At 44.9% G+C, this 27,206-nt stretch overlaps 1 protein-coding gene across 1 annotated transcript; it reads left to right on the forward strand.

Annotated features, from left to right (window-relative positions):
• Positions 1–16,333: 16,333 nt before the first annotated feature.
• LOC103695876 (cysteine proteinase 1-like) lies at positions 16,334–22,596 on the forward strand. Its single transcript, XM_008777310.4, has 4 exons — positions 16,334–16,902; positions 17,033–17,152; positions 21,359–21,605; positions 22,020–22,596. Exons 1-4 carry the CDS (start codon positions 16,426–16,428, stop codon positions 22,289–22,291), a joined length of 1,116 nt encoding a protein of 371 aa, XP_008775532.2. The 5' UTR covers positions 16,334–16,425; the 3' UTR covers positions 22,292–22,596.
• The last annotated feature ends 4,610 nt before the right edge of the window (positions 22,597–27,206 follow it).

Below are 27,206 nucleotides of genomic sequence, written 5' to 3' on the forward strand. Positions count from 1 at the left end.
GAAATGCGACGCCTGCCAGCGCCACGCCAACGTCCAGAGAGTCCCTTCTGTCCCCTTGGCACCAATCACTGCACCCTGGCCCTTCGCCCAGTGGGGAATGGATATCCTCGGACCATTCCCCGTCGCTTCAGCTCAGCGGAAATTTTTGATTGTTGCAATCGACTACTTCACCAAGTGGGTGGAGGCAGAGCCGCTGGCCACTATCACGGAGGTGCAAGTCCGGAAGTTCGTGAAGAAGAACATCATTGTCCGATTTGGGGTACCTCGGGTCCTCATCTCGGATAATGGCCGACAGTTCGACAACAAGCATTTCCGTGACTTCTGCGAGGAGTTCGGGATCGAGCATCGGTTCACATCTGTGTCGCATCCCCAAACCAACGGCGAGGCCGAGGTCACAAATCGGACAATCCTCCAAGGAATCAAAGCGCGAATCAGTCGGACGGGGCAAGCTTGGGTCGAAGAACTCGAGAATGTCCTTTGGGCGTATCGGACCACGCATCGGACCCCTACCGGGGAGACGCCTTTCAGCCTAACCTATGGCACGGAAGCCGTTGTCCCCGTGGAGCTCGGACTCCCCTCACCCCGGGTGGCCGCGCACCGACCCGAGGCCAATTCGGAGCAACTCCGAGGGAACCTGGATCTCTTGGAAGAAGCGAGGGAAATGGCGCAGGTTCGGATGGCGATGTATCAGCGGAGGGTGGCCCGATATTACAACTCCAAGGTCCGACCGAAGCTTTTCAGAATCGGAGATCTGGTGCTAAGGCGAGCTAAAGCATCTCAACCTGCGGAAGGTGGGAAGCTAGCGCCAAATTGGGAAGGCCCGTATAAGGTTCGCTGGGTAAACCGACCTGGCTCCTACCAGTTGGAGGCCCTAGATGGTCGAGAAATTCTAAGGAGCTGGAATTCCGCTAACCTGCGGATGTATTACCAGTAGAACGACGATGCCAGAAAGACAGTTCAAAAATGTATAACACTTTGCATTTCAATAATTTCTGGTTACAACGGCGTGCTCGTGTGATTACAAGGAATTTCCAGAGGGGAATTAGGGTGTAAAGAAAGTAAAGAAGAGGTGGAGACTCCGAGGAGCTGAAGATCTGGGATCCCGAAACCTCCATCTGAAGCGGTTGCAATCCCGCCGGAAGTGGGTGCTTCCAACCGGAGGCGCCATCGGCGTCTCACGAAAGAGACGAAGAGCCGGCGCGGATGAAGAAGAAGTGGACGAAGGAGAAGTCCACACTGCCTCCAACCGGAGGCGCCATCCACGCCCCACGAAGAGGACGAGGAGCCGCCGCAGACGAAGCTCCCGCTGCCTCCAGGGGAACGCCACCTCCAAGGGATATTCCGGTCCTCCCCAGTGTTAGGGGAGAGAAGGAATACAAGGGGGAAGAGCATATGGAGGCGCGGTCCCGGATCAAGCACCTGGTGCGGAGCTCAATCGGGAGGCCGAACTTCAAGGAGGGGAGACGTGATCCCGGATGAAACGCCTAGAGCGGAGTTCCGCCGGGGAGAACCTCCTTGTTGATCCCAGATGAAACGACTAGTTGGCGGAAGTCGCGAAGGGCGCGCCTCCCGTTCCTTCGGCAGGGGTCTCTCAACCATGCGCCGGAGAGGAGGCCCACGATCCATGGCAACCTGAACAGCTCCGGCTTGGCAGGCTCCGTCGCACCTGCACCTATATTTATAGCCAAACTGCGGCCCCCCGGTCGTTCCGATACGGGTGGCTCCAATAAATGCGGGCGCATTGAATCCGGAGCCGATCCGGCTCTCAAGGCGTATCTTCCCGCGATTTCCTAAGCGTCATTCTCCTTAATCGCATTTTTTGTGCAGGACACTCCGGGTGGCCTGTACCCCTAGGTCCACGTGTCTCCGCTCGTGCCCCAGGCCGCATCCGCCTCGAAGAACGCGCGTATCACGGCCGCTTAACTGACACTCCTCGCAAGCAGCAACTGGCGATCCGATTTCCCAGGTAACCCCTTAATTAGCACTTAATGCCCATCTGGTGTTCCCCAGGCGACGCTTGGAGAGGAGGAGAAATACAATCGCAGCTGGCCATGGAGAAATCCCGTCGGGCGGCAAGCGACAGGCGCACGACCAGCGAGCGGAATTTCCCGAGGCTCGGCCCTCGGATGCCAGGCTAACCCGATGATCATCCCGGGAGCAGACTAGCCTGAAGCCCCGACCGGTCGCCTCGGCTTGCGCCAGCCTTGGCCGACCAACGAGCGGAATTTCCTGAGGCTCGGCCCTTGGATGCCAGGCTAACCCGATGATCATCTCGGGAGCAGACTAGCCTGAAGCCCCGACCGGTCGCCTCGGCTTGCGCCAGCCTTGGCCGACCAACGAGCGGAATTTCCGAGGCTCGGCCCTCGGATGCCAGGCTAACCCGATGATCATCCCGGGAGCAGACTAGCCTGAAGCCCCGACCGGTCGCCTCGGCTTGCGCCAGCCTTGGCCGACCAACGAGCGGAATTTCCCGAGGCTGGGCCCTTGGATGCCAGGCTAACCCGATGATCATCCCGGGAGCAGACTAGCCTGAAGCCCCGACCGGTCGCCTCGGCTTGCGCCAGCCTTGGCCGACCAACGAGCGGAATTTCCCGAGGCTCGGCCCTTGGATGCCAGGCTAACCCGATGATCATCCCGGGAGCAGACTAGCCTGAAGCCCCGACCGGTCGCCTCGGCTTGCGCCAGCCTTGGCCGACCAACGAGCGGAATTTTTCGAGGCTCGGCCCTTGGATGCCAGGCTAACCCGATGATCATCCCGGGAGCAGACTAGCCTGAAGCCCCGACCGGTCACCTCGGCTTGCGCCAGCCTTGGCCGACCAACGAGCGGAATTTTCCGAGGCTCGGCCCTTGGATGCCAGGCTAACCCGATGATCATCCCGGGAGCAGACTAGCCTGAAGCCCCGACCGGTCGCCTCGGCTTGCGCCAGCCTTGGCCGACCAACGAGCGGAATTTCCCGAGGCTCGGCCCTTGGATGCCAGGCTAACCCGATGATCATCCCGGGAGCAGACTAGCCTGAAGCCCCGACCGGTCGCCTCGGCTTGCGCCAGCCTTGGCCGACCAACGAGCGGAATTTCCGAGGCTCGGCCCTTGGATGCCAGGCTAACCCGATGATCATCCCGGGAGCAGACTAGCCTGAAGCCCCGACCGGTCGCCTCGGCTTGCGCCAGCCTTGGCCGACCAACGAGCGGAATCTCCCGAGGCTCGACCCTCGGATGCCAGGCTAACCCGATGATCATCCCGGGAGCAGACTAGCCTGAAGCCCCGACCGGTCGCCTCGGCTTGCGCCAGCCTTGGCCGACCAACGAGCGAAATTTCCTGAGGCCTAACCCTCGGATGCCTGGCTTAGCGCCGGAAGAATTTCCTGAGGCCTAACTCTCGGATGCCTGGCTTAGCGCCGGAAGAATTTCCTGAGGCCTGACCCTCGGATGCCTGGCTTAGCGCCGGAAGAATTTCCTGAGGCCTGACCCTCGGATGCCTGGCTTAGCACCGGAAGAATTTCCTGAGGCCTGACCCTCGGATGCCTGGCTTAGCGCCGGAAGAATTTCCTGAGGCCTAACCCTCGGATGCCTGGCTTAGCGCCGGAAGAATTTCCTGAGGCCTGACCCTCGGATGCCTGGCTTAGCGCCGGAAGAATTTCCTGAGGCCTAACCCTCGGATGCCTGGCTTAGCGCCGGAAGAATTTCCTGAGGCCTGACCCTCGGATGCCTGGCTTAGCGCCGGAAGAATTTCCTGAGGCCTGACCCTCGGATGCCTGGCTTAGCGCCGGAAGAATTTCCTGAGGCCTGACCCTCGGATGCCTGGCTTAGCGCCGGAAGAATTTCCTGAGGCCTAACCCTCGGATGCCTGGCTTAGCGCCGGAGGAATTTCCTGAGGCCTAACCCTCGGATGCCTGGCTTAGCGCTGGAAGAATTTCTTGAGGCCTAACCCTCGGATGCCTGGCCTAGCGCCAGAAGAATTTCAAGAGTCGGGAGTCAGCGAGACGCTACCAAGAGTTAAAAAGAAGAAGGACGAAAGTGAAATGAAGAAACTCTAGTTGCATTAACTTTCATTGTTTCAGGACTGAGACCCATACAACTTGGCAAAACGCCAACACACAAAGAAAAGAACAAAATACAGAAGGTCAGCTTGGAGGAACCCCCGGGTCGAGAACGTCGGGCACGTCCGTAGGGGGTAGGGAGACGGTTGGAGAAGCAGCAGGCAATGGCGCCGGAGGGGAGTCGAGAAGGGAGATCCCACTCAGGTCAATTTCGGGGTACTTAGCCGACACCCTTGCCAGGCCTTCCTCGAAGCCTAAGACAAAGGAGTCGGACCCCGCGTCCGACATGTCACGGACGAACTCGTCAGACTGACGATAGGCCTGTACCGCCCCCGACATGTCACGGGTGAACTCGGCGGACTGACGATAAGCCTGTACCGCCTGACGCCCGATCTCCGCACTCTTCTCGGCCAGCGCCGCCTCTGCTCGCTCCATAATCTGAGCTTTTGCCTCCAAGACCTTCGCCACAATCCGGTCATCCGCCTCGGAGGAGACACTCAGCAGATCAGCTTGGGCCTCCTTGTGCTTCGCCTCGGCAGCGATGCGAGCAGCCTCAGCCTCCTCCAGGCGCGAATGAAGCTCCTGGTCGCTCGCGCGGGACTTCTCCAAGGCCGACTCCAATTCGCCCAGCTTGGCTTCAAGAGACCGGGTCCGGTTGCGGGCGTTGTCGGCTGACCGCTGGGCCTTCTCCCACCTCTCCCGGTAGTCGGCAGCCTTCCGGGACTGCTTCTCGGCCCGCTCCTCCGCCTTCTTGATCTCGCCCTCGAGACCCGAGGCAACCTTGAGTTGCTCCCGAGCCTCCAACAGTTGCTTCTCGAGGGTGGCGAAGCCGAGTGCCCGCTCTTCGGCCACCTGGAGCCTTGTCTCGAGGTCCCTGGTCGTCCTCCCCGCCGCAGCCTGACCTCCCTCCTCTACTGCCTTCAGTTGGCTCTCGGCCCTCGCCAGAAGCCTCGCCTGTTCCTCGTAGCACTCCTCCAGGCGGATCATGTACTGGGCGAGCTAAGAGATAGGAAAAACGAGGGCGTCAGGCGGGGATCAACAGAGCCTATAAATGATGAAAGCGACCGAAAGAACACTCACCGACATGAGACAGACGCAGCTGGCAGCCCCAACGTCAGGGACCCTCATCTCCCGGACCTGCCTGCGGTCCTTCTCCAGCAGTACCGTCTCGATGAGGTTTCGGGCGCCGGCGAAAGTGAAGGCCGACCCCGACTTCTCCCCGGAGTCGGACGGTGGTTCTGCAGCCTTACCCTTACCCATCGCTTGGGGAAGAGTCATGCTGACCATGCTCGGGGCGGGGACCGCCCCTGGAATTGACAGGGTCCCGCTCGGCCGGGGCCTCGGCGCGTCCCTCCTCGTATCATCCGGAGCCGACCGAGTCGAAGGCTGGGCTGGGGACCGATCACGTCCGACCCGTCCATCTCGGGCGTGCCCGGGTGATGCCTCCGGAGAAACGGTAGTCTCGGCATCGGAGGGCTGATACAGCGTCAACTCCCGGTCCGCGCCCGCGGCGTCCTCCTGATCGGTGGGTCCGGACCCGTCTGTCGGCGTCGGAGTCGCCTGCCGGCGGGACTTCTTCGCCGGTGGGGCCCCGCTCGGAGGAGCTCGTTTCTTCCTCCGGACTGCTTCCAGTAGGGACGTCCTGCCAACAGCCGTTGCCTTGTCCGACCGCATGACGTCGTCAATCTCTGCAAAAAGGACGAGGTGGTCGGAGGTTGAGAAACTGAAGGAAAGAACGAAACGAAAGAGGAGAAAAGAGCTAAAAAAGAAATGGTGGCGGGCTCACGGTCAGTGGGGACCGAGCTCAGACCGACGTTCACCAAGGTATCCTCGGAAATAAGGCGAGCCACCGGGGGGAGCCGGCCCTCGGCAACCAACTCCTTCAAGACGGCGACGCCATCGGATTCCTCCCTCGACAACCTCGATAGGCCAATCGGGGACTTTATCGGCGTCTCCCAGATTGCCCTGATTCCCCAAGAGGGATCTGCGTCAACGAAAAAGAAGCGCCCCTTCCAGCCGTGAATGGAGGTAGGAGCCTCCTTGACAAGGCCGCACCCTCGCCGCGCCGCAAAGCACCACCACCCTTTATCCTGGGGGTGGCCGCTCAGGCCGTAGCATTCCCAAAAGACATTCAGGGTGGCGGAAACCTCGTGTATGCGGCAGAGAACCTGAAAGGCCGTCAGGGCGCGCCATGATTTCGGCACCAGTTGCGTCGGCGCCACTCTTAAACCCCGAAGCACCTGAACGACTAAGTCTGAGGGGGGAAAGCGGAACCCGGCCTGAAGAATGCCCTCATTGATGGCAACCTTCCCTGGAGGAGGATGGGACATCCTCTCCTCAGGCCCCGGGAGTGTAACATTGCAGGCCTCGGGAAGGTGGTATCGAGCCACGAACCTATCTAGGTCTTCGGCGACCAACTCCGACTTAATGCGGTCTGCTCTCACTTCGCCCATCCCTAATGGCCAGTGAATCTACGGTCAGGACAGGGTCAAGAAGGGGGAAAGGACCGGAACGACTGGAGTACACTAATACAAAAGGAGAGTATGGAGAGCCCTAAATTAAAGAATGAGGCAACTCAACGGAAGAGAAGGAAGAACGGCTCCGAGAGCGTCAAAGGAGGAGCAAGCGAACAGTCCGACGGCGATGACGGCAGCGCAAAGGAGAAACTCGAAGATGTCTGTAAAGAGAAAGGCGGACGGAGGAGGACCCCCGGTTAAATAGGCGGAAAGGTGGGTGACGCCTCGGTGACGCCAGAGGACGCCTGGCTGCCGAAGGGTCGCTCGCGCCCCAAAGGCGAATCGACGCCATTAAGGAAGGATGTCCGCCGAAATCCTCAGACTGCCAGGTCAGCAACAACCGCCATACGCCATAAAGAAGGCGGGGAGCTCGAAGCGCGCGCGCCTCTCCGAGGGATGGCGGCAATCTCGAAGCATCACTTCCTTCACCCGTTCCCCTTCTGGTTCCAGGCTCGGAAGTGGGGGGCTACTGTTACGGGAGAACTCAGCCACCATGCCCCACGTGACCGGCACGCGCGCCCAAGAAGACTACAGCTGCCCCTTGATCCAGTAACCCGACCCCGAGTCGGATATCTTCGGCTTCGCAGCCCGACCCCGAGTCGGCTGCCCCTTGATCCAGTAACCCGACCCCGAGTCGGATATCTTCGGCTTCACAGCCCGACCCCGAGTCGGCTGCCCCTTGATTCAGTAACCCGACCCCGAGTCGGATATCTTCGGCTTCGCAGCCCGACCCCGAGTCGGCTGCCCCTTGATCCAGCAATCCGACCCCGAGTCGGCAATCTCTCGACAACGACAGGCTGTTCCTCTAAAGCACGCCGCGACCCTCTGCTCCACTACTCCCTGCAACGGTCGTATCCGGCACTGCTCCACGATCTCCTGTAACAGCCGTACAAAGCGGAGCTCCACTACGCCCTGTCATGGCCGTACCCAGCGCTGCCCCACGACGCCCTGTAACGGCCATGTCAGTGGCAACTCCATCGTGCCACACGATGACCAACCCCCCAGAAGGACCCCCCAGCCTGGTATATATGCGGCTGGGGGGAGAAGGGGGGAGGTAAGCAAGAACTTCCAGTGCATTCTCTTACTTGCTACTATTATCTCTCCTTCTCCTCCAATCTCCTCTGACTTGATCGTCGGAGGGCCCCCACTACCCCAGTGGTGGTGCGAGGCTTGCTTGCAGGTTTCCCGGTGGAAGGTGGAGCGCAATCAACACCAACCAAGGCAACCCAAACGGAACCCCGTTCACACCGCTGTGCCAATCGTTCTCGGTTTGGACCACCAGCAACACTTTTTTTAACCACTCAATGAACATTTTGATTATCTTCATTTATTTTTCGATTTTATATTCTATTTGCTCCCTATCCGGTGGAGTTGGAAGGAGCACGAGGTACTACCACTAGCCTTCCCTTATGCCGTCCCTAATATACCCTACACTGAATAGTTGGGTCAAATAGTGCCGGATACTACCACTAGCCTCCCCATTGGCACCATCTCTATGATGAGCAATATAGAAAGGTTAAACTGTTCTCTTCAACAACAAGATATTCTCTCATAACTCTTCCTATTTAAATATAATTAATTATGAATTTTATCCCTTCCAAAAGAATGCTCACACAAGTCTCACAAATGTGCTGAATATATTATGCTTGCTTTGCTTTTACTTAAGATTGGAGTATTTACTTAGCTTTTACTTCTTCCGAATAATGTTCATTTTCTTTTTCTTTATCTCTCTCTTTTTGTTATTTTCAAGTAATTACATGAAAGAGCAGAATAAAGAATTAATCTAATATGCTGCATATAAATATATATCATGCAAACAGCATTTTCATTATGCCCAATGATTCATAGCTTATCACAAGTTATTTTGAATTAGAGATTTGAGGCATAAACTTGTATATTTCATGGTTATGCATTATACAGGCAAAAGTAAACTTTAATTTAATCATACCATGAAACAATTATCATTAGCATGAGAATGAAGCATGATATCAAGATGATCAGCAATTAAAGGTTTAATCATGCTATTACATAATTTCAGACTATTGATTTTGCTCAACTAACTCACAAGAGAAGGGTTCGGATTACCAGTGCATTTAGCATTCTTCAAGCCAAATACCTTTTAGATTCTTTACACCCTTAGCTGAAGAAAATCTCTCTTTTTTTGTTTGCAAGGGAATGTTTATTGTATCTTTCATCGAGGTGTCCTTCAAGTTGAAATTTCTTCCTCATAAATTCTATATCATTAGCAAAATCTTTTTCTTTTCTTGAAGGCAATTCATTAGGTTTTCTAGGATACAAAAACATTCATACAACATATTTCTTAACTAGATGACTCAACATGAGACATGACAATAATTGAATTTGAGTCACTTTACTCAAGAGATTGCCTAAATATAAGCAAGCTCAAGTCACTTGAACTAAAGAGATAACTTCATTAAGTAAAATAGTTCAAGGACAAGCATGTGAGGCAATAGAAAGATTCATTAAAGTTAAATCAATTTTTTGTTTTCAGAATCAATTTAACTTAGATTCTATTTGCTTAAGATAATTATCAATAAAATATACAAGTTGAATTTTAATCAAATTATCTTAAATAGTTGTTTCTATCAAAATTTTGATTATGAGCTTTCAACACAGATACTCTTGTTTCAGGAAGACAGGCAATCTTCTTTTAGAGCAAATAAGAAATATTTTTGACTTATGAGAGATAGTTCAAGAAAATTAATATTCATGCTTTAACAGATTTTTATGCTCAGATTAAACATGATGAGTTAAAAATTAATCAGTGAAATTTGAGATCATTTTAGGAGAGGGTATTAATCATTCAATCAAGGATATAATGATTATGCTCAATGAAACACTTTAAAGATCAGATTTATTGACTTTAGTTTTAGAATAGTCTTGAAAATTACTTGTAAGAGGAAAAATAATTCGTTATTGTAAGACTTTTAAGTGAGTTTTTCATTATGATCATAACACATTAATCATTTATGATTGAACCAATTTGAGATGATGATGATTTAACATATGATGCACACATGCGACTTATAGTATATTTCGAATAATCATATAAGGAATGAATGATATAATGATAGATTATATTCATACCTTCACAAAAGATGAAATAAGATTTCATAAGTATTATGCTCAATAAAGTTTTAACATGAAGGCATGAAATTAGCATCAAACATTTATACTAGAGAGGGAATTTAGATTTTGTAAACTTGAAGAAGAAGGTTATATATATATCCATTCATTGTTTTCTTATCATGATGCAAGCACTAGAAAGTTTCATGCTAAAATCATTGAGATAAGATTTAACATATGAGGCATTTAAAAACTTTGATGCAGAGAGTATCGTAATTTCATAAAAAGATAATTTCGATACACGATGTAGAATGTTAAACCTTATACTAGATTTAATGAATAAATTGAGACTTATCTTTAATTATGTGTCAACACACTCATTTGTATGAAAGTTTCATTTGTTCCATGGGTAGCTTGGCACACCTACATCTACACCCTCATATTTTCATTTTGGGTACCCAAACTTGCTTGGATCCTTGAGGGTTAGTGCATATGGTTCCTTTGGAACCCAAATCTGTTTAATAGTAATAACTTTACCATTTGATTTATTCGTATTAGAACCATAGGTAAAGTTTTTATGCCCAATCTTTTTATGTTTGAATAAGTTATCTTATTTGATGGTTTGCCTGGCGAATTGATAACCTTTTTCTTTAGGGGTTTATTGTTGAGCAAGGGAATCCAGCCAAGTCTTGATTTATCAAAAATAGAATGTTGCCTTTCAAACATCGTTTTTAATCTTTCTGAACTTACAGTGAATTTATTAATAAAAGATTTCAATTGGTTAACTTCTTTACTTAAGTTTTGATTTTCTTTAATTAAATTCTGATTTTTCTGAATCAATTTTTCTGAATTTAACCTTAAGCGTTCATTCTCAGAATTTAATTTGTCTTTCATTTCAGCATAAGAATTTCTTTCTTCTGACATTTTCAGATTTAGCTTTTTAAGATTTTTATTTTTTATAGCTAATTTTCTACATACACCATATAAATTATGAAAAGCATTTAATAGTTTATCATAAGAGAATTCTTCTTGAAATTCATTAGGTGTAAAATCAAATTCAGATTTTACCTTATCTTCTTGTGCCATAAAGCATAAGTTAGTTACCTCTTGTAGTTCTTTGGAGCTAGTATCATCATTGTTGCTCCTAACTTTCATTTTCTTGCTTGACTCTTCCTTGGTCAAAGCTTTCTTGCTTTCTTCCTTTCTTCTTGCTTCCTATTCTTCTTTATCTTTAGGAAGCTTTTGAATTTTTCGGTGTTTGGGAATGGATCCTTATTTTCATCACCGAATTCTTCATTTGTTGTTCTTTCTTCCTGATTGGGAGATTCAACATCTTTTTCTGCAGGCTCACTGTTAGTATATAATTGAAGCACATGTGAGCTAATCTGAATTTTGTCATAAATATTTTTTAAAGTATTCCAGATCTCCTTAGCAGATAAGCATGTAGAGATTTCATTAAATTCAGTTTCATGGGTAGCACAATATAGTATGTTCATAGCATTAGCATTCAATTGTGCTAAGTCTTTTTCATTAATAGTGTGAGAGAGTGAGTGAGGGCCATTTGTTATGATATTCCATAACTCATAGTTTTGTGATTGAACAAAGATTTTCATTCTAGCTTTCCATTGGATATAGTTATTTTCATCAAACAGTGGAGGTCTGTTTATGGAAAGTTCCTCGATAAATAACACATTATGCGGGGTTGCCATGATCTTTGGCTCTAGTCGGTTAAGACTATAAATGACAAGAGAGTACCTGCTCTGATACCACTTGTTGCCCAAGGTGACAACCCAAGAGGGGGGTGAATTGGATTTTTCTAAATTTTTGGTGCTTTAAAAGTTTTCTTAGTTAAGTGCGGTGGATGCTTTCTTAAATTATTTGAATGAATTAAACTAAAGCAAAGATGAAAGATAATGCAAGAATAAGCATAAGAACAAGCACAACACAAACACAACGATATGTAGTGGTTCGGTGCACCCCAAGGCACCTACGTCCACTCCCCAAGCGTTTCCTTAGAAATTTTACTATAACCCCTTGGATTACAGTAGGATTGTTTTTCTAGCTCACAATCTAAAACCTTTACAATTGGTTTTTCGGGATCACCAATAAACCTAACTGTTGCTTTTACGAGCTCACCAACAACCTACGTTGGTTTTACGGATTGACGAACAACCTATGTTGGTTTTACGGGCTTACCAACAACCTACGTTGGTTTTACGGGCTTACCAACAACCTACAATATTGGTTTTATGGGCTTACCAACAAACCTTACAACAAGAATAAAGAACAAGGATCTAAAGCTCCTAAATGAGCAAATAAAATAATTATAAGCTACAAAGAAGAGTTTAAAATATAGTTATCGCTTTAATAAAGCTCTTCTCTTCTTTGTCAAGATTGCTTCACTCTTCGAGGATTGGTGGAGCTCTTAATGTCTCTTGGAATCTGCTCAACCACTTTCTTTTGACTCTTGAATGAAACAATTGAATGAAGCTTGCCTTGCTAGGATTTTCTCTTGAATGGACTTGATGATTTTCAAAAGGTTGCTTCCTCTGATGAATACTCCCTCTTAAATACTCCTCCAACCTCCAAATAGACCTTCCTGACCGTTGGATTGAAGAAACTAGCCGTTTATAGCCGTTGGGAGCTTAAAAAATAATTCTGCACAACTAGCCGTTGAGCTGTCAGTCGTGCTCGGGTCGACCCCAATTTTGTTCGGGTCGACCCCAACTCTTCTGGGGTCGACCCTCTCAGAAAATCCAGAGACCATGTTTTCTGCGTTTCAAGCTGGGGTCGGCTCCAACATTTCTAGGGTCGGCCCCATTGGGGTCAGCTCCAATATTTCTGGGGTCGGCCCCACTGGGGTCAGCTCCAACATTTCTAGGGTCGGCCCCACTGGGGTTAGCCCCAATTTTCTGGGGTCGGCTCCGCTACAGTGTTTTCAAGAAACATAATTTTTGCATTGGAAGCTTGGGGTCGGCTCTGGCTTCTCAAGGGTCAGCTCTACTGGGGTCGGCTCCACTTTCCTTGGGGTCGACCCAACCTTGTGCCACTTGATGCCAACTTGTGCCATTTGAGCTCCAAACCTCTCTAAATGTTTCGGGGTCGACTCCAACTCTATCCCAAGTGCTCTTGAGTTGATTTTACGCCCCGTGCCGAGTGTGCCACTTCATGCCATTGTGTGCCAAATGTGCTAGGGTCGGCTCCAAACCTCTTGGGGTCGACTCTAATCATGATTCTCTGCATCTTAGGGTTAGACTTGCACATAAGATCAATAAAACATATTCCAAGTAAATTACAATGCATGGCACAGTAGAGTTTCATACCCTTAATAGTAGAAATTACCGAATTATCCTTTTAGGTATTTTTAACGTAAAACTTTGCCAAAATGGATTCTTAAGCTTTCTACCATTCTCTATTACAAATTTATCTCGTTTATCAATTCTTGAGAGTGGTTTTGACCATATATTCCTAATGTATCATGAATGTATCGAGGGTGTACCATTTATCAATGATGTATCGAGTTAATTTGCATTTCTAATTTGATATGGCCTCAATGGTTGTGTTAATCATCAAAATAACATTATCATTCTCACCCTTGAACCGCTTTCTCCTCATCCTACGACCCCTCCACCAAAGACAAATCCATTGTAACGAAAAAGAGGAAACGAAGGAAAAAGGGGAGTAAAGGAAAAGAGGGCCTTGGAAACCTGAGGACCAAAAGAAAATCAAGAGGAAAGATAGAGAACCTACCAGAGATTTAAGAGAAGAAAATACTCTAATGAGGAGGAAAAACTCCATCAAGAATAGGATAGAAGGACCCCAAGAGGCTCTCATCCACCCTCGGTCTCTCTCTCCAAGCGCTGGATTGTAGGAGGTCAAAAATGAAGGAGATGCATGGGTCTTCTGCCTTATATAAAGCCCCTGATGACTCGAATTGACCTGGTGGTTTGACTGCTCGGGCTGATCTCTGCCACATGTCGCCCAAGCATTTGATCTCATGCGACATCGGGATCGCCACCATCAAAAGCATTTATCATTGCTCCAAAAATTCCACTAGGAATGATTCTGCTTTGGAAAAAAGCAGATATTAACATGCAATCATAAATGTAGCTTCCAAAAGATCTTCGAAATTGAAAAGACAACTTCGACTGATTGGCTTCATAGCTTTCTTCGATTAGTTGGCTCGACAGAAAAGGCTACTTCCTTTGCTCAATCCAAGCAAGCTAGCTCGACCTTGAAAGTAGGTAGCAAATGATACAACTTGAAATTGACCACAACCAATGTTGTAGGCCAACTAATAGGAACTCATCACATAGCCATAAGTTAACCAATAAAAGCCTGCCATATAGCCGACCTTAGAGGCCTGTAGAGAGTCTTGTGAATTTCAAGATATGCCCTCTAACTGGCGACAACTCAGCCATGATTGCAAACAATTTTCTTAACCATGCGACATGTAAGCAATCCATGTGGGCATAATCTTCGGGCGAGACGCGATCTGTTTTCAAAAATAGCCAGAACACAGGCCCGATTTGCTCGGCGACGGGTGCTAGCACTCGCCTACATAAACCACACCCGAGGACTATCTAGGTAAGTTCTCTAGACTTTTCTATGTCCTTTAAGCTCTATATTGACCCCATTATGCCGCTCTTACAACACCTCCACTATTTTCTGAGAATTGAGTCCAACTTAGGTATCAGAGGGTCCTTCTTCGGACACTCTTCGGTAAGAGGATTTTCTTTATTTGTATTATTTCAGATCATATCCAGCATCAAAGCCACCATCTGAGCAAAGTCTTCTCCATCCCTTTCATCTCGAAGACATGCAGGGACCTTCAAGCCAACTTTTCTGATGTGCAAAATCTTTTCTTACATTGCTATTTTGCCGCTCTTATGACATCTCCGCTACTCTCTGAGAGTTGAGTTTAGCTTAAGTATCGGAGGATTCTCCATCAGACACTCTCCGGTAAGTAGACTTTCTTTGTTTATGTTGTTTTAGGTTAGATCCAGTGTTAAAAGCTACCATCCGAGAAAAGTCTTCTCCATCTTTTTCATCTTGGAGATATGTAACGACCTTCAAGCCAGACCTTCCAATCGGAACAAAAAACAAATCGACCTCTCCAACAATCTTATCAGCTTGATGTCTAGGTTGTGCCAAATCTCAGGGGCAATAGTACATATCGTTTTATTTTGAAAATTGTAACTTTAACATGGATCTCTTAACTAACATGTAAATGTATTTTTCTAAAATTATACAAATAATATTAACTAATTATATATAATTTTTAATTATATAATTTTTTATATATTTGCATGTAGTACTTTTTGCTAGTAATAATAATAATATTTAATAGTTTTTTATGGCCCCAATAAATATTTTAAAAAGTATATGCTAAATTTTCGCATGTAAGATGCAGCTTTATTTGACTCTTTGGTAGACGATGCCGCCCTGACATTATCAGGAGAGCAGCATAGTGACACAGGCCTTGAAAATGTAACCCCAAGTAATTTATACTAAATGATGCTAGAAGACAAATTCCCGTCACCACCAACCAATAAAAAGCAAACGGAGGCAGCAGGCCAAACTTCTTAACCATGGAAAACCCACCATTCAAGCACTTGGTCTACGTGGTTACCTGGACGTCAATGGTGTATTGCAGCGCAAAGAGTTCTGCTTATTTTTTCCATTGATAGATATTCTACAATTCTTCCGCAAACCTTTCAACCCTCGCGATAGGTGCGGTTCACGTGAGACCGACAGATGTGGAATAAGTTGATACAATATTGATATAATATACAAGCTGACCACGTCGCACGGAACCTTTCTCGACCGTAGGATCACAACAGAACAACCGAAGAGCCGTGCACGCTTTACCAGCTTACGTCAGATCCGGACCACCGCCACGGGAAAAGGCTCATCCTATCCACATCTTGCCGACCGCTCGATCTCCGTGCACTCAAGGGCCCAGGATCAGAACTTTAAAGAGACGGGGCCATCGTCCATGTGCTCCAATCGGGCAGAATCGAGACGGGTCGGATGGAATATGAATTGGATAAAAAAATTATTAACTCAAATTTTATTTATTTATTAAACAGATAATTCAATTCGATCTATATAACTTATTTATTAAATAAATTAAATCAGATTAGATGAATTAAACAGATATTTAGTAGATTAAATAGGTGTAATAGGTTAAATGCATTAGGTTAAATATATTAGAAATTGGTTAATTAGATTTTAAATAGTTTAAATAAATTTTATATAGATTAAATAGGTAGGATAATTATCTGATCCATAATTAAATATATAAAAATAGATTAAATAAATCAAAAAAGTGAATCTGACTTATTTAATAAAATGAATTAATTTATTTATGACCGAAATTTGTTTACGTTGAATTTAAATACCGACCGTTGGCAGACCGGATTAATGGGTTGCATATAAATTGCCCTGCACCGTCTTCATCTTACCTAACTAGTGGGCCTACCGTGTATTTTATCTCATGTAGCACGAGGAGGACACGTGTCATCAAGCAGCATCGAAACAGCTCCGGGGCGTGCTTGCGTTGGTGTGCAAGTTGCACGGAGGAAAACCACAAGAATAGATATTTCCCAGGGATGGGGACACGTGTCGAGAATCTTGTTGTGCAAACCACACCAACGAAAGCACGCAATTGGAGATTTAGGTAGGAGGGAGGAAGATCGGAATCTTTGGAGGGAGAGGGGAGAGGGTAGAAATTAAGAAGGAAACGGGAAAGCCAGCCAAGGAGAGAGACCCACCGCACCACAATGGATCGCCGATTCGTCCTCCTCCTTCTCCTCGTCGGAGTAGCGCTCCCCGCCTCCGTGGCGTCCTCCTCGCCGTCCGATGCCGACGATGATCCGCTGATCGTCCAGGTGGTCTCGGAGGCCGACGAGGACGAGCCGATGCTGAACGCGGAGGCCCACTTCTCGAGCTTCCTCCGGCGGTTCGGAAAGTCGTATGCGGACGAGAAGGAGCACGCTTACCGGTTCTCGGTGTTCAAGGCGAACCTGCGGCGGGCGAGGCGGCACCAGAAGATGGACCCCACCGCTGTGCACGGCATCACCAAGTACTCTGACCTCACCCCCGCCGAGTTCCGGCGGACCTTCCTCGGCCTTCGCGGCGGCCGGCGCCTCCGCCGGGCGCTGGCCTCGTCCCATGAGGCGCCCATCCTCCCCACCAACGACCTCCCGACCGACTTCGACTGGAGGGACCACGGCGCCGTCACCGGCGTCAAGGATCAGGTACGGCCCTTGCCCTTTCCCCTGGTCCCTCAGATTTGCTGTTTTTTTTTGGTTCTCCTTTTTTCTTCCTGATGATTTGTCTTTTTAACTGTATTTTTCTTCGTGATTTTTTTTTTTGAATTTTCTTAAGGGTTCCTGTGGATCGTGCTGGTCTTTCAGTGCTGCAGGATCCTTGGAAGGCGCGAACTTTCTAGCCACCGGGAAACTGGAAAGCCTCAGCGAGCAGCAGCTCGTTGATTGCGACCATGAGGTCTGACATCTCCTCCCCACAGCCCCTTCTCCCCCTCCTTTTTCTTCTTTTGTTTCTCTTGATTAGAGCCTGTTCTGGAGGAGTTTTGTTTTTGCTTAAAATTATTATCGTGATGTTGAGATAGATTGGCTTGATTCCTTGTTTTACTTATGATTCCTTCTTTTTAAACAAATGACTTTTAACAAATGATTTTGATTTGTTGTTCACTCTGGCTACGATATTCTGAAAATTTGTATAAATAATTATCTGATTGGCAGATTATGATCTGCCATCTTCTGGGAGAAAAAAGGATGTATTTTAAAGATTTTTCGACACTAATACAAAAGAGTCGGCAGATCACATTTGAAGCTTGGGTTGATGTAAGAGGAGAAGTGCATGTTTTTATGAGGTAGAGTAGTGTTTGAGCGAGCAAATGAGGCTGGGGAAATATCAGGCTTTTAGGTAGCCAAATAACTGGGCCATGGAGACTGGTGCATCAGTAATAGCGGTTAGATTAATTAGTTTACCAATTGTCTAAGATATTAGATAAACTTTAATTTAAGCAAGACATGCTCTTTCTCTTAATTCTGGTTCCTCTTTAAAACAGAACGGAAACCAATGCTGTTCAGACGGGCAAGCATTTTCATTGGGCTGATATTGGCATTGCCTGTTACTTACCCAAATTTACACAGCTGGACCTTAAACAGATCCAAGTTAGGTCCTGTATCAAGATTTCATATCACTGTGTGTAAAAGAAAAGTAAGCTAAACAAGTGACATTTGATGCATGCTGATCCAATTCTTTAAGAATTAATTGCTTAATAACTAATTGCTTCTACTTGGCAAATCCTTCTTGTTTAGGTTGAATGCTCATTCAGGTTAATCTGTTAGTCTTAGTTTTTGATGTAGTTCCTTTTGATATCATATAGCCATTATTGACGTCTATTCCTCCAAATAATTGATTCAGAAGTCAGACATAGAAGGATGCTAATTTACAGCTCAAAGAGTATGTGTTGACTTGTGTCACCAATTTATACATGCATGAGATATATGGATACTTCTCGAATTCTTAAGTTGCAGACTTTGAAGGGTGCTGAATAGTTGGACTCTTTCAGTAATGAGAGACATTATTCTCAGGAATTTTCCACCATAATGGCATTGGAATAAGGAGCTTGTGTAGGACGGATGTTCCAAAAATTCTTTGAATAATGCAGTGCATGTTGTATACTTTAGTTAAATTTGTATTTTGGATGAGGAAAATGGGTTTTGATAACAATGATGTTTGTAAGCTATATGGTGCCAATCTTTTGAAGCATTTTGGAAGATAAAGTACTGACTATCTTGATAGTGTTTTTTCTTTTTTCCATCATTCTTAATGCATTTATCTCTATTATAATTAAATATAGAAGATGAACAATCTTATATTTTATGATTTATACTTCTGGCTGCTTGCTAAGATTATCTAAAGCATCACCAGTTGGTGAATGTTATCACAAGCAGTGGAATATTTGAAATCAGGAGTGATTTTGAAAATCACTAACAAATTGGAACCCTAGTAAAGTGTAGCAAACAGTAAAGTACTTTGTCAATCTCATATAGATGATGAAACAGCTTTAGAAAATATTGATATGAATTAATTAAATCTATTGCCTTTACCTAAATGTCCTTTTATTGATTTCCTCTTACTAGATTCTTCTTAAATGTGCAATTGGATAAGATTTTCATGTGTGTAGCTGGAATCTGTTAAAGGGTTGTATGGAGTTTATGGGACACTGTGTTGTCATATGGGGACAGTCAACTAGGATATGTTGGCTACAGATTGTGTATGGTAATATTTTCTGTTTCATATATCCAATCTAGTAGTACCTATATGTATGATCACAGTCGTAGTGTCGCACCTGGCAACATGTTGATTCCAATATCTAACTTTTGCGGGAGAGACAGCATATTGCAAAGGGTTGGAACATATGAGACCTTTATGTGGAACTGAAGCAAGATCATCCTGAGATGATCATGGAGATCAAGCGATCCCTTACATTTTCTCCTGTTCAATGTCCCAAATAAACTTATTTTTCTGCTGGACATGCAGCAGGTTAATTTGTTAAGGAAATTGTATGCAGTTTGCTAAGATATAAGATCTAAAGAGATCAAAATAAAATATCAAGGAGATGATTACAAAGACACTAATGACACATTCATCTGTCTTAAACTATAGATGCGTTGTTAGTACACACTGGCTGACTACCTCCAGTTGTTACTGTTGCTAAATAGTTGATAACATGGGCATCTGAAATTTTGTGTTGTCAGATAATTAAATGTGGTAGTGCCTATTGGAATCTTGACTGGAGATGGGTGTAAGTGTGATACTGTAGACCAAAGAAATCAGAAATATTATTTTTATGAAAGGCTATATAGATGTCCAACTTTTGTTAACAGCTGAAGTTAGGCATTTTCACACCTAGTGAAATGGTCTAGCAATATCTGCATGTCTTGTTCTTCTTAGAAAGTTGCTAGAAAAATGACAGACATGCCATCCGTTGTGATTAACAAACAGATACTTCTAAAAGGAAATTTTTGATTCAGAATTTATTTGGTTCTTAACAAAAAGTTAAAGTGTATCTGCAAATAAACCAAGGAGAGGATACAGGACATCTTTTCTTCATTTGGTCATGCCAATAAATTTTTACATCAGAAAACTTGTCATTGTTGGATAACCAATGATGCTTATTCAAATTCAAGTATCTCTTCAGCCTAATCATTTGTTTGTCCTCCTAAATGAGGCATAGGTTGATATGGATCTTGTTAAGGACCCACTTGCATGTAAAATTATGTCTTTATCATGACTGGTTTGAGAATTTCATCCCTCATTTAGTTTACTTTTTATTTTTTTCTTTATATGTTCTCTTTAACCATTATTCTTGTATCAATTCTGAAATCATTGAATAATGTGGTACTGAATCTCATCTTACATTGAAACTTTTCAAATTGTTGCAGGTCTGGCAGCTCAACTTTTAATTCGTGACAAAAGATTCTTGAATAAATCTTCTGTTTTTTCTTGGTGAAATATGCCTTTTTTTTCTAGTATGACAAAAGTTTGTAAATTTTTCATGCATATGGTTGCAATTTGCATAATATAGGCAGGTTGCAATGGTACTTCTTTATTGGTATATTGACCTGAGAATCTGATGCCTGGATTTTCATGCCATTTCATTAACCCAGGTTTTATGTCTTAGGTATTGGTGTCTGTCCACTTCTTATTTTCCTCTGAGCTGTCAAACACTGACACCGACAATGACATCACAGTTTGTCTAGTACTGGAAGTTGTTTTGACAAATAATGAAACCTGAGTTGGGTGTATTGTTTACCCACATAATCAATCAAGTATCTTCCTGATGGACTTTCTATCTAGGAGTTAAAGCATAGTGGCTGGGAGATACGAACAACATCAACCTTTTTCCCGTTCTCTATTTATCAAGTTAACGCAAGTCAAATTTACATTTCTATTTTTCCCTTCACAATTTTATTCATTTAAAAGTAGAATACGAAAGGATTCTGTAAAAATTTAAAAAAACCATGAACTTTAGGTCTGAATAACTTTCAGTTTTGCAAAATAAACCATGTTTGGTGGTCAAATTGATGTTGCTATCAAGATTTACTGCTGAATCAGTTTACCAGATATGTCCTATAATTTGCAGAAAGAAATGAAAAGATGATATAAGTCTAGAATACTAGAATTGCTGTGAAAAAACTTAAATGTCTAGTGATTTTCAATAGATTATATAAGATAATAGATCTTTTGGATATGATTTTACAGTTTATCTTCAACAAAAATTCTCATGTTTCTAAGGTATTGGAGCCTAGAGGTACAATCCAGCATCTGTCAACTCCTAACCTATGTGAATCATACATAAACAGAAACTATAAGTGCTGAGCATGTCTTCTAAAGTTGCTGTCCTAAGAATATCCCTGGATGATTTTTGCAACTTTCTGATTCTTTTTCTTTATTCCCTTGATGTATTTCATGTAATTTCACTAACATAACAAGACTAAAAAAGATCTAAATGACATTGCTGAGAACAATTTGAATAAGGCAATTGGCTGCTTGTCTAAGGTGTGGGGTGCATTGTGAGAACATTTTTTAACACAGCATCGTGCTAAAATGAAAAATCCACGGCAAAGTTCTATGATGAATTCCACTCTCATGCATGGCATTTGTAATCATTTGCAGTGTGATTCATCCGAACCTGATTCATGCGACTCAGGATGCAATGGTGGGTTGATGACAACTGCCTTCGAGTACTTACTCAAATCTGGCGGGCTTGAGCGTGAGGAAGATTATCCTTATACCGGGACAGACCGTGGTCGCTGTAAATTTGACAAGTCTAAGATTGCTGCTTCAGTTAAAAACTTCAGTGTTGTCTCCATGGATGAAGATCAAATTGCTGCTAATCTTGTGAAACATGGCCCTCTTGCAGGTAGGATAGTTTCTCAAAATCTTTTATTAAAGCTACAATTGCTAGAAGGCGTCTTTACATTATATTTTAATTTCACAACTAGGAAAGATAAAGGAGAGAGAAAGAGAGAGAGAGAGAGAGAACCTGCCTTCTGCTTGTGCTTGCTTTTCTAAATTCCAGGACAATTCTATCAGAGGCATTGGCATTCTGAATAGACAATTGAATTCAAACGGTCAACTTCATTCTGGGCATTGATAGATAGGAAATCTGAAAAATGAGTGGGTCAAAGTTGGCTATGTGAAATATCTAAGGGATGTCATATGGGATATGAATTGCTCTGTAATCTGTATGTACTAGGCTGTAGAAAATATTATCCATTGTTGTTTCATGTGGTAAGCGAATGGTTCCTGATCTCTGTGATCACTTTGCATGCAGTGGGTATCAATGCAGTCTTTATGCAGACATACATTGGCGGTGTGTCATGCCCATACATATGTGGAAGGCATTTGGATCATGGGGTGCTCCTGGTCGGTTATGGCTCTGCTGCTTATGCTCCTATTCGATTCAAGGAGAAGCCATACTGGATCATAAAGAACTCTTGGGGCGAAAACTGGGGTGAGAATGGGTACTATAAGATCTGCAGGGGTCGCAATGTCTGTGGGGTTGACTCCATGGTCTCTACCGTTGCTGCTGTTCGCAGCTCATAAGATGCTTAGGCTCTTATGCAACCATCCATATTCCCTTTGCAAATAGTGCAATGCTTGTATTGCTGGCCCAGCAGCAGGCATGCGTACTCTACTGTTGTGACATTTAACATTCTCGCCAGTTACATGATATCTGGCAACTGCATATAATTATTGTAAGGTATTTGACTTTGCCTGGATCTCTATGCTGCTTATAAGGTATCTGATAACCGTGCACTGCTTATGGCTATTGGAAGGCTTTCATCTGGCTTTGGTATATACAATGCCTGCAAGCTGCTAGTGAAAAATTGTTAATTTGATTTTTTATATCTCCTTTTGCTTTGCCTTGTCTTTATAGTACATAGGAAGGTACTTAATGATTGGAAAGTGCATATTAGTATTGTAACTGGTCCTTCTTTGCATGGAAGCTGTGAATGATCATTGCTTGTGCCCTTTTGCTCATCCTTAAGCAGCATGATTTCACTAGATGAGGCAAAATTGTTAAACTTTTCTTGGATAAAATGCCATATGTATCGTGCATATCTAGGCAAAACCCACATATATGCTTTTGTGAACTAGAGTCTCGCTTGTATCCTAGGAGCAGATGGGAGGCCTGTGCTATAATTGGATTTAATACGTTCAGACCTCCGTGGATACTCATGTACATCCAACAGCTCTAGGGAGGGACGGAGGGAGCTGAGTTTTTTAGAGATCCGAGCTGAGTTTTTTAGAGATCCGTTTCTGTTGGAACGAATATTCACTTCTCTTTGTTCTCAACGCTTTCCATGTAAATAAAATTGGATCTAATTTCATTGATTTTTTTTTGTTGAGAAAACAATATCAATAGCCTTTAAAAAAAGAACAGATAATGGGTCTGATCCGTGTGCACTATTCCTATTCAAAAGTCGATTTGATAGGTGGACAGGTTGACAAGTGAGCTGCTATGCTCGGTGGAGTTGAAGAAGTGTAGCACGATACTGGAGCAGTTTTGCAATGAGAGAGTTGTTGGAACGTGTCTGTCTGGGGATTTTTTGATGCTTGAGTCATGCAGAGATAGAAATGATAGAAGTTTTAAAATATGGTGATAGAAGTTTTTTTATCGTACCTGGGTCCTCATGCCTATTATTTATAAAGGAAAGGATGTTAATCTATGTGATTAGGGTCCAAGATTCATGGACAAGTAGTTGAACTCTTTTCATATCCGTTGATAGGTGTGGTAAGAATATTTCTTTTTAGGTTCGTCGTGATTGAATATTTTTCTTATTTGCTAGTTGGTTACGATATTTTCTTTTGGACGGATTGAGATTGTGTTGAGCTATAACTGATCGCTGATTATTTAGAGATTTGATTGGTCGTTGATTTTGTTGGACATGTGTAATCATTTGATTCGGTAGGCTGAGTTATCAGGAGAGATTTTAGGAATGACGAATCCAAGACATCACTTGCCTCCCACTTCTGACCTCAGATATGCTTGCTTGGCTCAAGTGAAGGAAATAGTTAAACCAATCTTTGGGTGAGCCAGTTGAGTTGAATATGAGCTCTTTATCTGAGGCTCTATATAGGGGGCGGAAGCTTGAGCCTTCTACTTTGCAATCACCGTTCTCTCTCTTGGAGCTCTTTATTTGGTAGAAGCTTTGACCCTTTGCTTTCTTTCTTTCTCTGTTCGTTCTCTGGCGTCCTTCCATCAGTTATCCTTTCCGGCGAATTGCCATAGGTGAGCTTTGTCTTCTTTTTCTTCCTTCTCATCTTCTTTTCACTATCCTGACTGCTTCTTTTGAGAGCGAGCATCCCACCTGCCAGTTGACCCAAACGGGTTCATCCCAGCATTTCGAAAAGGCTATTTGGTCTTGACTAGCTTTTCTTTTAGGCTGCCTAGGGGTGAGGAGATATCCAATGCCTATTATCCTGCCAAGGTTAGCTTTTATGACAAGACTCTGAAGGTTGGGTTAGGGCTTCCTCTTCCTCCTTTGTTATCCTTCTTTTCAGCAGTTATTAGTTACCGCTTGCCTAGTTGATTCAAATGCATGGCAGATCATCATTGACTTTTTGTCTTTTCTGTCTTTGTATGGTATACAACCCATTGTCGAGCTATTTCATGCATGCTACATCCTCAAGAAATATCCTACCGAGCGAGGTTGGTGGTACATCTTGGCTCGGAAGGTTTTCAGTTGATTCAGGGTGGTCCTCCTTTAGTTCATGGCTAAAAGAGCTGCTTCTTTTTTGTTTTGTCTAAGAAGCCTTGAAATTCAACACCTACTGGGGCTCTCCTAATAAAAGTATGAATTGAGTCCCTACTGTCTTGGATGCCAAGCAGTAGATCTTGGACTCTTTGCGCAACATCAAAGCCCCTCCTCTTTGGGAGCTGTTAGCCGAGCAAATATTGGTCAACGCCAGGCTAAGCCCTGCTTGACCTTAGGGTAAGAGTTTCTTCATTTTTCAATTCTTTGGTTATTGCTAACTTTTTCTTACTTTACTTTTGTCTTCGCAGACATGGTTGACAAATCATTAGTGAGGAAGGCGGCCATCGCCAAATGCAAGGTGGCATTGGAGGACACCTTGCCATCGCTCCCCAAGAGGCCGCATGAGGCTTCGCCTTCTTGCCCGGGTCAAGGCGTAGTTGTAACTGATCTAGCCCCCTGAGCTAGTTGGGCTTCATTTGGAGTCCCCCGAGCGGACCCTGACATGGAGATTCTGCCAACTTTTTAGTCCGCTACTTCTAAGACACCGATGCCTCCCCCATGCTCTGCCCCTAACGAGGAAGTCTATCACACTAACTGAGCTGTGAAGTCCTCTGCCTCAGTTCTTATGGAGCCAAAGGTGGCTTGGGAGCTGGTAAGGGGAATTATTCTCCCCGCCGATCGAAAGAAGCTTGAGGATGGAAACACGGGGACCCTTTTTGACAAGGCAAGCATTTTCTGGTCTTCCATGGATCTTCAGCTGAGCTATTTCATTACAAACCATTTTTCTTCTTTAGAGCATTGCTCATACGACACTTATTCATGAGTTATACCGCTAGCTTCGGTTGCACGCTTGGAAGGTAGATCTAGAGCAGGATAAGACGAAGAAGGGAATGGATGAACGAGGGGCCAAGTTGAAGGTTGTTGTCACATAGCTGAAGTATTCAAAGACTCAATGCTAGGTGGCTTAGCTCCAGGATGTCAAGGCGAGGAGGAAGCAAAAGGTGTCTAAGTAGTGGGCAGCTTCATCTGAAGAGAGAGTCCGTCGTGCTATGGAGGTCTACAAGGCCTTCCAATATTTCCAAAAGGCCTTGCTTTTGCTTCCACAGATTCTTACCTGTACAGTTTTTATAACTGCTGGGCGCTTCCCCAAGTTCGACATTAGCAACCTTATCCTGCCCGAGGATGAGGAGGAGGAAGCCGAGGAGGAGGGAGATGAGGCCGAGGCTATAGAATGGGAGGAGCGTACCGTCGAGTTGGTGCAGTGGGATGGAGATGCCCCTGGTCCTTCTATGTGTACTACTGACCTTCCTCCAGCTGCCGAGGTCTCCCCACCAAGTCTTGAGCAATAGAGCTTGGTGCACGTCTTCTTCTTTGGCTTCTTGGTGCCTCAACGGAGGCAAGGGAAAATGCAGAGGATGGCTTCCAGAGTTGGGTGACCTTACCGGTGTCATCTACCCCCAACGAGTTTGACCTTCTTCGCAGTCATTAGCCCCATAGGACTTGGTGCAGTTGGATCTTCTTCATGCTGTTAGAAGTATGCCCTAGAAGCCAACGTGGCTGACGCATATTTGTAATATGGGGCATAAATTTGTAATTTGATACTTATTAATAAATAAGATTGGGCAATTTATTTTTCATTCATGTTTGTATGTGTCCATGAATCGTCCAAAAAATTAATAGATGATGACACATAATTTCAAGGAGTTAAGAATTTGAGGCATGTGTCATTAGGGATTAATTTCTAAATGCTCCTGATCGATGGATCCATCACGAGGGACGGTGATCGATCTGCTGAGATTAGTGCACAGATCACTTAGTCAGATGGACGAGTCTCGAGTCCACGGTGTAGATACACTGGAGTGATTATGCAAGTACTTGTTAGAGAACAAGGTACTGAGCGTGACCAAAGATAGTAGTCACATGGATGTCTATCCACTCGTCAGTGACTACTTATGCTGCAGTTGTATGACTGGTCCTTTGACCTGCGATGCCTCAGCTATTTACTGTGAGGTTGCTGTAGTTTGACGAGCATGTAAACTTGGGCCCTAGTCATTCGGATCCTTGTAGTGCGAATTGGCTGCAGTAGGTTCATTTTGGAATAGGGTTGCATCTAGATGGGATCTATCGACCTTGATAGATTAGGAGTGATCCTATGTGATTTATGAGATTGAGTTCGATAAATTCCTGGCCAGATATTTTGGAAAAAGAGTTTTCCATATCTCGAACTGGAAGTCGTATAAATTTGACATATGACAGACGATGGGGTTTGACGAGATATCCATAACCTCCGTCACGTCGGGATCCATGATAGAGGGACTGTATCATACGCTAACTGCACCAAGAGGTTCAGATATTCCATTCTGCTGGGTTGCCACCACATACTGCTAGGTATCACTAGTGGATTGTGAGACTCGAAGGCATTCACTTGGTGATCAGTGAACTCTAAGAGTAGAACTGAAATCGTTTCAGTCCACTGAAAGGAGTTTCAGTGATATTGAGATAAAGATCTCAATATTTCTCACTACCAGTCAGAATAGAACTTACGGGATCATACACATAGAGGATTTAATTAGTCAGACTATCATAATTGTGATTTGGAATCATAATAGAAATCAATCATCAATATACTTGGTGATTGAATTAACCCACTAAGTGTTAGTGAGTTAATGGAAGAAGAATTAAGTGGAATTGATTGCAATTGGTTTGCAATTGGGCTGATTTAATGAGCCAAATCAAATTGGGTTCGACCCAAATTAATT

Source organism: Phoenix dactylifera, chromosome 14 (assembly GCF_009389715.1).
Source record: "Phoenix dactylifera cultivar Barhee BC4 chromosome 14, palm_55x_up_171113_PBpolish2nd_filt_p, whole genome shotgun sequence".
NCBI classification, from domain to species: Eukaryota; Viridiplantae; Streptophyta; class Magnoliopsida; order Arecales; family Arecaceae; genus Phoenix; species Phoenix dactylifera.